This window comes from Xiphias gladius, chromosome 20, assembly GCF_016859285.1.
Source record: "Xiphias gladius isolate SHS-SW01 ecotype Sanya breed wild chromosome 20, ASM1685928v1, whole genome shotgun sequence".
Taxonomy (NCBI): Eukaryota; Metazoa; Chordata; class Actinopteri; order Istiophoriformes; family Xiphiidae; genus Xiphias; species Xiphias gladius.
In genome coordinates, this window is record NC_053419.1 from 4,184,954 (window position 1) to 4,197,408 (window position 12,455).

The 12,455-nt window shown below is 40.8% G+C and overlaps 1 protein-coding gene across 6 annotated transcripts in view; it reads left to right on the forward strand.

Annotated features, from left to right (window-relative positions):
• LOC120806285 (transcription factor 4-like) overlaps nucleotides 1-12,455 on the forward strand; it is a 241,426-nt gene that overhangs the window by 160,601 nt on the left and 68,370 nt on the right. Inside the window, exon 1 of one of the 6 annotated variants that reach the window (XM_040157269.1) lies at nucleotides 3,811-4,124. The exons of the other annotated variants lie outside the window; for them this stretch is intronic. Within the exon in view, the coding sequence (XP_040013203.1) occupies nucleotides 4,056-4,124 (69 nt within the window). The 5' untranslated portion in view covers nucleotides 3,811-4,055. Of the gene's footprint in view, nucleotides 1-3,810; nucleotides 4,125-12,455 lie in introns of those variants that run through there. 6 annotated transcript variants of the gene reach the window in all.

Here is a 12,455-nt window from a genome sequence, read left to right on the forward strand (position 1 = left end):
TTCTTTCCTTGTTTCCTCCCCAACCTCCCCACCTTTTTTCTTCCTTTCCACTTCTCCCTCCCTTCTCTCTCCTCTCCTCACTTAATTTCTCCTTTCCTCCCTCATTTTCTTCTCTCATCCCATCACCTATTTTGTTCTGTCATTACCTCTCCTCTCTCCTCCCGTCCCCATTACTCCTGTCCTCCCTCTTTCCTTATCCTTATCCTCACCTTTTTCCTTTATCCCACTTTTCCAAGGCTCTCCATTTAGCACTTTCTTTCTTCCTCCTCCCTCTTTCCTCCACTCTTCATTCTTCTTCATCTCCTCTACAGGTTTGTTGACCAAGCAAGCGTCAGACAAAATTAAAAAAGCTGTCTCTGCTTGTTTGCCTCAACCGGGTCACTCTTTTTGGGTTCTGTATTTTCTTTCTCTGCACTCCTTTCCTCCCTCCATTTCTCCCTCCATCTCTCCATCCCTCCCTCCATCTCTCAAACATTCCCTTCATTTCCCATGCAGTCTGGTTGGATACAATGCTGGGAGCCAGCCAGCGCTGCAGACAGATGGTCCACTTATTAGATGTGCATCAGCCCTCCCTCCCCTTCCTGCAGCTCGCTTTTTAATCAAATTAAAGCCGAAAGAGGAGAGAGAGAGAGGGAAAGAGAGAGAGAGAGAGAGAGAGTGAGAAAGAGAGAGTTTTGGGAGGTCTGCTTGCTTGTTTTGAGTCTATTATTTGTTTGAATAGGATGAATGATGACAATGTTAATATGAAATTTGGAAGACTGAACAACTGTCTGTCTGACTGTTTTGGTAACTGCCTGTACAACCCCCCCCCACACACACACACACACACACCCCACACACACACACACACACACACACACACACACATTTTCTATGTCTATCTCTCTCTTTCGTTCTTTCTGTATGTTTTTCTAAGGGGCATTCCACCAATTTTACACATGAAGCTCTTTTTACCTATCATGATTAGTACCACTTTACCTGTGACAAAACTTTGACCTACATACAGTAGGTTTAGGTGAAGCAGGAATTTGATCTGTTTTCATTATTTTCTATTTGCATTGGATTTCAGATTGTAGATGATGGTAAAAAAGCCCTCGAGATTAACCTGACTTTCTTGGAAGAGAAGTATCTCTTAAATGTGTTGTTGATAGATCCAAAATTGCTAAAGCATCGAAAACAACCCGATTTTGAGCAACTAGAAATATCACAAATCCTCATGACAGACCTGCTCAGTGTTGCAGAGAATCTTTCAGTCAGGATTTCTCTACACAAACCTCAATGTCAGTCACGATTACAATAGCAGCTCTTTTGTATTTTAAAATTTACTTTTAATTTTCAATACACCATCTGACCAGTTGGAATGAAATTTTGAGATCATGTTGCAAATAAACGGTTGAACAACTCCTCACACAAAAGACTGGTTTAAAACAAATGTACGTCTGTATGTGTCTGATTACTCCGATTTTATGTATCTGACTGAGCCTCTAGTCAGTCAGACATTTGGGGCGTGAGTTAAAGGTTCTATATGTAAGTTTTTGCTATCACTACATAGCCAACGTTGGCATGAACAGCTGTTTACTTTCCAGTATAGAAGAAACGTTGCAAGTTCAGCATCAAACTTCATTCCTTTACCCGCCAAGAGCAGTCTCTAGCGGTGGAAAGCAACGCCAATGTTAACTCTTGTTATGCTTCTATTTCTGTCACTTCTTTTCTTCTACTGAAGTTAGCGTGCTAACCAGCTTGCCCCAGCCCAGTCGGTCCGTCTCGTCACTGTAGCAGCTGCTACAGCTGCTCTGAAGAAGTAGCTCTGCCCAGAGGCCATATGCTAACCTCTTGTCTTGTAAACACAACGATGGCTGAACCTCTTGGCAAGCCACCATCACCACCACCTCCCGCTACCGGCAAGAAACCACGTTCAGCAGCAGAGAAAACTTACATATAGCCCCTTTAAATCTGATAATCAGTTATAGCACCACTGTCAGGTGGTTGCTGGTAGATGGTTACCGTAGCAACCCACACTTTGTTGTGGGAATGTTTTAAAAATCTGTTTTTAAAATTTTTAATAAAAGTTTATATAGTCAACTTTACACAGTTATAGGAAATTTCACTTTAATTCTGCAGCACTGAGAATATAGCAAACACACATATAGATAAAATTCAATTCAATTCACTACAGGTGTTTAATTTGACTTTTTACTATGTAAGAGGGAAAAGTATCTGTCTGTACTTGACTTCTACCATGTATGAGTTAAATTACATTTTTAACATGTTAGGGATTTTAACGTATAGGTTACCGAGGGAAAAACAATTCCATCATCCCAAGTACATCACAGACTTCCCTAAGCAGAAAAGAGGAGAGGAGGTGGTATACGAAAATAAGAGAAGAAGAATAACTTCCAATAGTTACAAAAGGAAAGAGGAAAAGAATTGGGTATGAAGAGTAGAACAAGACTATATTTTGACATTTATGCTGCATATCTAGCTAGTCAGAGTCTTTGGCACTGGCCTGTAGAACCTCTGTTTGTGGATATTGTGAAACAATTACCTTTTTGATTAATAACAATAAAATGAACAGTGTGTAATATACCTAATCAGACTTGTTTTAAAGTGGATGTGCTTTTTGCATCTACACACATTTTTTTGTAAGATTTAAATAAAAAAACAAGATCTCTAGGCTACTAAAAAAAAAAAAAGTCTGTGTAGATGATGAAATAGAATATAATAATCTGGCTGGGCTCTTAGCCATAAATTACTGTGGTAGCATTTTACTCGTAAATCCACACGATATCACCGAAATGTAAAGGATCTGACTTTTTAAGTTCTTTTCTTCAGAAATATTATCAGCAAATCCGTTAAACCTTTTAAATGTTGAAATTCAATAAGTTAAATGGTTATAATCTAAAATACCCAAAACTTTTAAATGAAATTTTGTCCAGTTTTAGTTGAGAGATGTCTTATTACCTGTAAATCACCAAAACCACACTGACTGAGACTGATAGGAGAGGAGAGGAGGAAACAAGAAGGGAGGAGAAGACAAGAGCCGAAAACAAGTAAAGAGAGGAGGAAATAAAAAGGGAAGGAGGCGAGGGAAGAAAGGAGGAGAGTAACTAGGAGAGGAGGAAACAAGAAAGCAGAGAAGGAAACAAGGGGGTAGGAAACAAGGGAAAAGGGGAGAACAGTAAATAGGAAAGGAGGAATAAAGAGGGGATGAAACAAGGGCGGAAGAAGGAGATGAACGGAGAACACAAGGAAGGAGAGGGGAAAACGAGAGGGGAGGAAACAAGGAATGAGGAAGAAGGAGGAAAAAACAAGGTGTAAACGAGGGGGGGAACAAGGCAAGGAAGCGAGGAGAGGAGACAGAAGAGGAGCTGAGAAGAAAAGATGAGAGGGAAAATGAGTACGAGAAAAGGGAGAAGAGGAGAAGAAGCGCGCTCTGACAGCGGTGGAAAAAGTGAATATTCGGCTCAGTTCAAAGGCAGGCGGCGAACTGCAGCTCCGCGCGAGGAGGGCGGGAAGGAGGGAGGGAGGGAGGGATGGCTTCCAGATTTACTGTGGAAAGTTGAAAGAGTGTCGGCGACCGCGAGCGTCTGTGCGTGTGTGCATGTGTGTGTGTGTGTGTGTGTGTGTGTGCTTATATGCGCCAGCCTCTCTCTTTCCGTACATTTTCCGTGCGCGCGCTTGTGTGTGTGTGTGTGAGAGAGAGAGAGAGAGAGAGAGAGAGAGAGAGAGGGAGGGGCACTTCTCTCTCTCTCTCTCTGCCTACTTTGCATATTCCGCGTGCCTCGGCTCGTCCATATGGGAAAATGCAACTGAAGGAATTGTCGGCGGGGAAAAAAAACGCGCAGGCAGGAGCACGCGAACGGAGCGGCGAGAGTTTGAGATCATAACAAACCCAGAAAAGTTACGACGGAAGCACAAAGCGAAGAAAGGTGGAGAAGAAGAAACGAGAAGGGGCGGGGGGAGCGTAAAAACCCAAAAAAAAAAAAAAAAAGCGAGAGAGACGCGGAGAGAAAAAGGGAGAAATAGAAATTTCCGTCTTTCTGCGGAGAGGAACGATGTATTGTGCGTACACCATCCCTGGGATGACAGGCAGCTCACTGATGTATTACTACAACGGCAAAGCGGTAAGACAGACGCTTCCATCCCTCCTACCGCTTCTTTTCCTTCCTCCGCAACGGTTTGGGAGTCAGACGGAGAAATAGAGAGAGAGAGAGAGAGGGCCAGAGGTAGAGAGAGAGAGAGAGAGAGAGGGGGGAGAGAAAAGTGGAGAGAGAGAGAGAGAGAGAGAGAGGAGGTGTGAAGGTGAAGAGTGTCGCTTTTTACGCACCAACTTAACAGCGCGTCGGTTCTCCGCCGCGCGTCAAAGCGCGAAAGGAGTGTGAGCTCTCTCTCTGTCCGCCTGGCGGGGTTTATTTGTGGGAAAGATGGCTGTTGTTTATCGAGGGGAATAAAAATGTGCGTGCGTGCGTGTGTCTGTGTGTGTGTGTGTGTGTGTGTGTGTGTGTGTGTGTGTGTGTGTGTGTGTGTGTGTGTGTGCGCGGGGGAAAGTGACAGTAGTTGTAGTGGTGCGCCGTAGCGCTTGGATAAATACACTGGACAGACTCCTCTGAAATGTGATGAATGTGTGTTTACAATGTGTGTGTGTGTGTGTGTGTGTGTGTGTGTGTGTGTGTGTGTGTGTGTGTGTGTGTGTGTGTGCGGCCGCTATACCCACACCTCAGCTATTAGGAAAAAAAAAAGTCCTCAAATCTGACATTTTCGTCTGTTCCTGTCTCCCGGTTCCTCGCGCATCAGACGCTTCAAGATTCACCTTAAAATAATCCACCACGCAGTTTTATCGCTCCCTCGCTTATTTTAATTTTTTTTAATGGACGTAAAAGCAGCCAAACGAGAGCCCCATTGCTGAACTGAATTCGTGTTTTTAGCTGCTCTCATGCGGAATGGCACACGTGATTGTGGGATTTGTTTGGTTTTTGTGCTTAATTCAGGGACTTGTGGCTTTTCATATTTTTCTTTTCTCCCCAAAATGCTCAAACGGTTGATTTTTCTGTCATTTGGCTTCAGATTGTGTTTGTGGTTCCTGATTATTCTCAGAAATTTTACTCATGACCACGAAAATGCATTTAAGGCAAAGATGAAAAGAAATCTGTCCTTAATTACAGGTAGAGAATTGAGATTAATATGAGTGATATTCTGTCATCAATTATGAAATTTTTCAATCTCGTTTTATGCCCTTTAAAATATAAAGGCATAAGTATAAATGAAGCAAATTCTAAAAATGAACAGGAAGAGCCACCGTAAGTCTACCCAACTATGTATCTTCCTGTATATCCATTTAAAGTTATAGTGCATATAATTACTTGTTAAAATATATACTATCAGGCTCTAAATGATTTTTTTAAAAGATTATAAAATACTGTCTGGAAAGAAAAAGAATCTTAAAAGGTCATTCAGCATGTATGTAGCTGTCTGGCCTCTTGTGAATCTTTCTGTCTGTCTGTCTGTCTGTCTGTCTGTCTGTCTGTCTGTCTTCCAGTAACCCCCACCTGTAAAATACTAGTAGCTGGGTGAGGTGCTATAGAGGGGGTGACGTGAAGGCTTGAAATGAGAAACAGGGTGTAAAGTGAGGCAAGGGTAAATGAATTTCACCGGCTTTCTCGCGTGAACACAGGAACGTCTGCATGCCGCAGGTGCAAATGAAGATGGAAGGCTGGGATTTCCTACACATCCACCTGTCAGTGAGGCGTCTGTCCTCTAAGTGTCTGTCTTTGTCTCACCTTTGACTCTTAACTGCTGCTTTAAATGAGCATTAGTGAACGGAAAGAGAAGATAAAGAGGAAATGACAGCGAGGACAGAGGATAAATGACGACAGGGCAGCAGGAAAAACCATCAAGAAACGAATTCTATGCCCCAAATTTTTAAGCTTTCCTATTATATCAAAAATAAAACAGTTACACATTTTTAAAATTAGTAATAATAAATCAGAACTTGCAGCTTAAAGGCCCTCTGAGATTATTAATCAATCAGACACAAAACAGTAGCTGCAATTATCTGTCCCTCATTCATAATATTTAATGGGAAAAAAAAGCGTGGAGACATTAAATTAATTGCTACATTTTGAAGAGAAAATGCATGATTAGATTTTTTTGCGGAAAATGTTTTTATTTCTGCATTTTTCGTAGTTTTTACCGATCCATGACCTTGATTTGTACATGAATCCGATTTGATTTGGTATTTGTGGTTCATGGTTTTTTTCGGATTTTTCATGGATTTAGACTATCTTTTAAATCTCCTCCGCATTCACATTTTATTTTTGTTGACAAATATATGAAAATACAGAAAATTTACCGGTGCTCTGAATTTCTTCATGTTACTCCAACCTTAAATTTTGTAGTTTTTAGTCTTTTAAAACGCGAACTAACAGTAATGTGTGCTCAGATGGTTTTAAACAGAGCATCTGTTGTTTGAAACCCGCCGCAGACCCTCACCAACAGTCGTCCTCTGTCTGCCCTGCGCCTGTTGGGTCTCCGGCCTCCATCCGACCACCGAACGCCTCAGCCCCAAGCTGTCAGCCACTGGCTCTGGAGCCTTATGCTTTTTTTACCCACTCTCTCACCATAGCTCAGGGTCTTCTTTGTATCTCGGCAGCTTTGCTCGGAGCCGGAGTTCTTTAGTTTGGCGATGCTACGGGGCTCGGTGTGGCACCACCGCTTTGTTTGGTGGCTGGCTGCTGGATGCCACATTGTGCCGACGGTCTTGATCTGGTGCCAAGCTCCTTTCTATCTTCACTTTAACCCCCTGTCTCACTCCTGCTGTCTGTGTCACAGCTTGTTTACACCCATCGTCCGCTGGCAGAAAGAGAGAACGCACAAGTACAAGAATTGCCGTAATAAAGTAATGGTTTTTCGTCTCCCTGTTTCCTGTTTTTTTAGCTGTTTGGTGGCTTTAGCCAGCTGGGTTTGAAGTGTTTTGGTGATCCTGTGGTTGTGTGAAGGCAGATTCAGGCCAGTTGGTGTGTTATGGAGGCAGGGGAGTGGAGCAAGTGGAAACTGGGGCAAAGTGGTTGAGGTTTGAGGGAAGAGGCAGAAACACTCGGACAGATCTGCTGCAGCAGTGGCAGCGAGCCTCAGCCCGGCGAGACCAAACAGTGAAGAGGCTGAATCGGGGCTTTGGTTTCGGGGAGAATGTGGGGGAGGGTGGAGGTGGGGAGAGGAGGAGGCTGAGGACCAAGGCCTGAGCTTCCGTTAGCTGCTGTCGACTCGCTAACTTAAGCTCTAGCAGCTTAATGAGGCAGCAGAGAGCTCGGCTAAAACAAAAGGCCTCATTTAAAGCCGGCCCGGCCAGCCGGCTATTGTTATGCTAACACAGCATTTGAATATTCAGTAAGTTTTAATTAGGAGAGTCCTGAAGCAGCCTGCCAAGATCCTGCAGCCCGCTCTCAATGTGCAGCTACAGGAAACAGCCACTTTAAACACTTTAAACTGACGAGTGAGTTTGTCTGCAGTTTATTTTGCATGTGCTGCTTTTCGGAGACAAACAACACCCCAGATACCAGAAGAATTAATGATTTTTTTTATCAGATTTCTGATTTTTGTGAATACACTCGTATTATAGGTGGATATAAAATTAAATTTCCTATTCTATCTTTTCAATTAATGTAAAAATGAAAAAAATTCCTATGTTAATTCAAATGGATTTTCAGTTTCAGTTATTGAAAAAACTTGCACGTTTAAATACATTTATATTTCTATTAGAACAATTTTTTTTCTTTTAGTCTTACATTTTAGTCCTTTAACTGTCGGACATCAGAAGCTGCAATGTAATACAGTTGAGAGGAGGTCAAAGTTCAAACCCAAACTGTCTTAATAAATTTCACCCAAATTCTCCTTTGTGGTCAACAAGAATATTGATCTCATTTAATTGTTAAACATTCATAAATTTAGTGTCTCTATCTTGTTTCACCCAGTGAATCAAATCTGACCACTACACATAAAAGATAAATGATCAGAAACAATTTGAAGAGGATGTTTAGATCAACTTCCAAGAATCAATTTCACTATTTTTAAATCACAAAATTAAAATAAAAATTTTCAATTACAGGAATTGTAAAATATTTGCAGCGTTACGTAATGATATTTTAATGAATCTGCCTCAACACACAGAAACATTTAAGAATCTCCGCTGGTGAAAATATTAAAATGACTAAAACGGCAGAGAGAAGCTTTTCACGCCTGCAGCATGAATATGCAAATGTGTGTTTTTGTGTATTGAGGCTGGCGTTTAATAGAAGGAAGATGCATTTATGCGTTAGTGTCTTTTTTCACATACAAGCACATGTCCATGTGCACTTTGTTCTGAATATGAGGAGATAAATAAATACAAGGTAAAGGCGAGTTTTAGTCGCAATTCCGTGTGTGTGTGTGTGTGTTTGTGTGTGTATTGTCATTGTAAATCCAGCGTGTGTGGACATCCTGTGTGCTCAGTAGGCTGGAATTAGAGCACAGCGTGTTATGCAATTATAACTTTATAAATAGACGCATTTTGTGTGTGTGTGTGTGTGTGAGATTGTGTGTTTGTGCAGGCCCCTGTTTCCATCTGCTTGATTTTTTCTGTATGAACAACCAAAAAAAAAAGTCAATTTTATTGAGTGTGATTCTATAGTTTTTTTGTGTAAATGTGTGTGTTTGTGTGTCCCAAATCATAAACTTTTTTGTTTATGTTAACCATTATTGCTATATGAGTATGTTTGTGTGTCTGAATTTGTAAATGCGTGTGTGTGTGTCTGTTCAAAATGTTCATAATGTTGAACATAAGTGTGTTTGTAGTTTATATAACTGTCTATTTCTTTCAGTTTTGAGGTTGAACACCAGGTCAAAATTAAATAATTCTACAACAAAAAACCTTGTGTGTATGTGTTTCCGTTTTTAATGTGTGTAATGTATGTGTTTGTATGTGTACAGTATGCTTTGTTAAATAGGTTGTAACCTTTCTGTATATAAAGATGAAAAAATGATTAACATTGGAAAAATCTGTCTTTTGGGGTGTGTGTGTGTGTGTGTGTGTGTGTGTGTGTGTGCGCCCACGCGCACATGTCTGTGTGTGTCCAATCTGTACTGAAGGATAAAAATCAGTGTGTCTTTGTTTTAAGTTTCTGAGCACTTTTATACACTCTCCAGAACTTTCCTTTGAAAAGTGTGCGAGTGTGTGTCTTCGTGCTGCCCTGTCAGAGAGGTCATTCAGTTTTTCTCTGGTATCTTTACTTTTTGTGTGTGCCTGTGTGCCTGAGTGCCTGCGTGCGTGCATGCGTGCGAACGTGCGTGGGCGCAGGCGCGTGCGCGCGTGTGTGTGTGTGTGTGTGTTGTACTGCCGATTAAAGCCTGACACACCGTTCAGGCTTAAACTAAATCCTTCTGCATCAGATTATCTGATACTGATGCTGCTGACACACACACACACACACACACACACACACACACACACACACAACCACACACACACACACACACACACACACACACAAAAACACACTGCTGTCTTCAGACAGTGAACTGTGTTTTTTATTCTACTCAAGAGGAATTAAGTAAACAAAAAAAAAATTCACCTGTAGCAAAATGTTTACTGATCACCTTTAGGTAGTGGTAATCTTCCTGACAGAGGTGTGTGATGCTTTCAAACTTCTGATCATTAGTGTTTGTCGATAAAGTTGTGTCATCTCCACCTCGGATTTTCTACATTTATAGTATTTACACTGTATTGTGCAACATGATATTTATACAACACAAAATTAAGAATTCCCAATCCTGATAATAAGCACGTCATTTTAATCAATTATCTAGCTCAAATATGGCTTTTTTTCCCTAATATTTCGGGACTATGTAAGACATGTAAAATATAACTTTAGTCACAGTAACGTTGAACTTTTATTGACCTTATTATTAAATGACTGATCAGTTGTTTCCATCTTTAAAAAATATCAGCGCAGTTGCTGATGAAGAGCTGAGACATTTTCCTGATTTGTTTTGAATATTTTTTTCTTTTTTCTTTTTGAATCGGGGATATTTATTTTTACCTGCTGCCCGTAAATTTTTTGTATGCATTTGTAGTGCAGATTAGAGGATGTTTTGTGGATGTGTGATGTTTTTTTCCTTTTCAGTATTGAGTCATAGAAGGACTTTTCTTCTCTCCTTCATGACTTCTTGTATATTTCTGCTCCTCATTACTAATGTAGGGGAAAGGGTAATTAGCAGGTCATTAGTCAAGTCATAGCTGTCACATGTTTGATATCTAATTGTCAGAATGGCTGCTGCTGATGAAGAGTTGATGTGTTGGTGATAATGAGACATTTTCTTGTTTAATCTTGCATAAAGGTGTAAGATTATGTTTCCTACTGGCAATATGTATGTTTTTTAAATGTTTGGTACGTTGTGGTTCATTTGCTGCAGTCTGCGTTATTAAGCTCCAGTGTAAAATGAAGGTTCATATTTATTGTTTACTTCCTATTTATGTATGTTTTTAATGTGTGGTTTTAGGTCAGGGGTTAATGCAGCCTCACTCTGGGTGGTATTAAAATCTGGCTGTGAGATTTAAATGATGCATGATGTTACTGGTATCAGAGGAAAAAGCGAGAGGGGAAAAAAACATGCAACATCGGGTTTATTTTATTTTATTTCATTCTTTTTGTTTTATGGCATTTTATGTTTACCTGAAGGAGACAGGAATGGGCTGAGAGTCGGGCAGCATACAGCCTGTATAATAAGCGATCAGCGCTGCAACATCTTAAGGATGTGTGTTTTATACTGCTTTTGCAGGCGTACTGTATCCTATGTTACAGACCTAGCTTCATGTTTGCAGGGCCTTGAAATGTCATAGAATTAATTTTATTAATACCAGCATTAAGGGTCATTAAATTTGAATTTAAAGTGTCAGATTTTATTTTTCTTTTTGTCAGAATTGGTCAAATTTGTCAGCAGAAGAATCAGAAGAGGGAGTTCCAGCTTTCATTTTTAATTCTTTTACGATGCCTGTATTTGACCAGCCCCTGACTGAATTCTGCTGCTCAGCACTGATCCTGTTTGTATTTACAGAACAGCCTCCCTAAAACCCCGGATATAAAACCCACAGCATTGTTCCTTCTTTTGTTGCCTGTTGACTGAGATCTTTCTGCTCGCTCGGTCCAAAAATCTGTTAAATGTATTTAGATTTGGTCTTTAAAAGCATTTATAACCCAGAACACTGGTGTTAATGTGTCTGAATTCAACTGGACTTTGTCCAAAACAGTGAAAATAAACATGCAGTCTACTGTATTTCATTGACAATATGCAGGTTGAGTAAGAGAGACACTCTGGTCGTTTTTTTTTTTCTTTCAGTCTTTATAAATCCTTGACCTTAATGTGCAAGGTCTCAGCTGCCAAAATGATGTGTGTGCATGTCCACACACACACACACACACACACACACACACACACACACACACACACACACACACACACACACACACACACACACATAGCCAAACAGTGAGTCATCTGTGTGTGTGTCCCAGAAAGGAAGATGGACCGTAGCAGAGCAGAATGGGTCGGCATTCTTTGGATAGCTGGGAATTTCCACCCTGACCTGTCCTTGGGAAGAGAAGCTCTCTCTCTCTAAGCTGCAGGTTTGATTCCTAGTGTTGGACTGAGTGCTTGCCAGCCTGACCAAACCTGTGAACATCGAGGTCAGCTGGCAGACGGGGACAGGCAGGAGCATCAGCAGTGGACGACGGTTCATGTATCTGGTTGGCTGGCTGTAGATACACACTGACCGTCAGGGTACATCATCTGCACTGATAAAAGGTCTTATCTCTTATCAGATTGGTTGTCTTTGGTAGAATTGGCTGATTTCTATACATCTCTAATTGTGAACTGATCATTTCATTACTGATCCATCTGCCTGATATTGTATTTGGATAATGCCAGCTTGTTAGTTAGCACATCTGGTTAGCGTAAGAGACAACTTAGACTAATCTCACATGTGAAATCTTTGCTACACGAAAACCAGTAAAGCTAATGCTAGCATCACCGGGGTTTATTATCTGGTCAATCCTCTTTATACACTTTGTCTGTAAGAAACATTGAGTCAGAGAGTTCCAGATTGTTGCAATGTGTCTAAAGCTGAGTTGAAGAGGGAGGTTACCCGTTGTGGAATTTGCTGAATAAAATTCAGAAAACTGAATCCATTCACCTTTGGATTTTAGATGAAATCTGGATCCGTTCAGCAGCTGTGGTGCCGTGCTTCGTTCATGATTACAGCGAGCAAACATTCTGAGTAAGATACAACATGCTTAGGATCATGGGTGCTGCAATCCAGGTTTTTTAGGTTTGGTTCCATGAGAATTCTGCCTTCTTTTTAGGGTAAAACATTAATAGCGAATAAGATAAAATAATAAGGATTTTTTTAAAAAAAAGTTTCTGTAGGT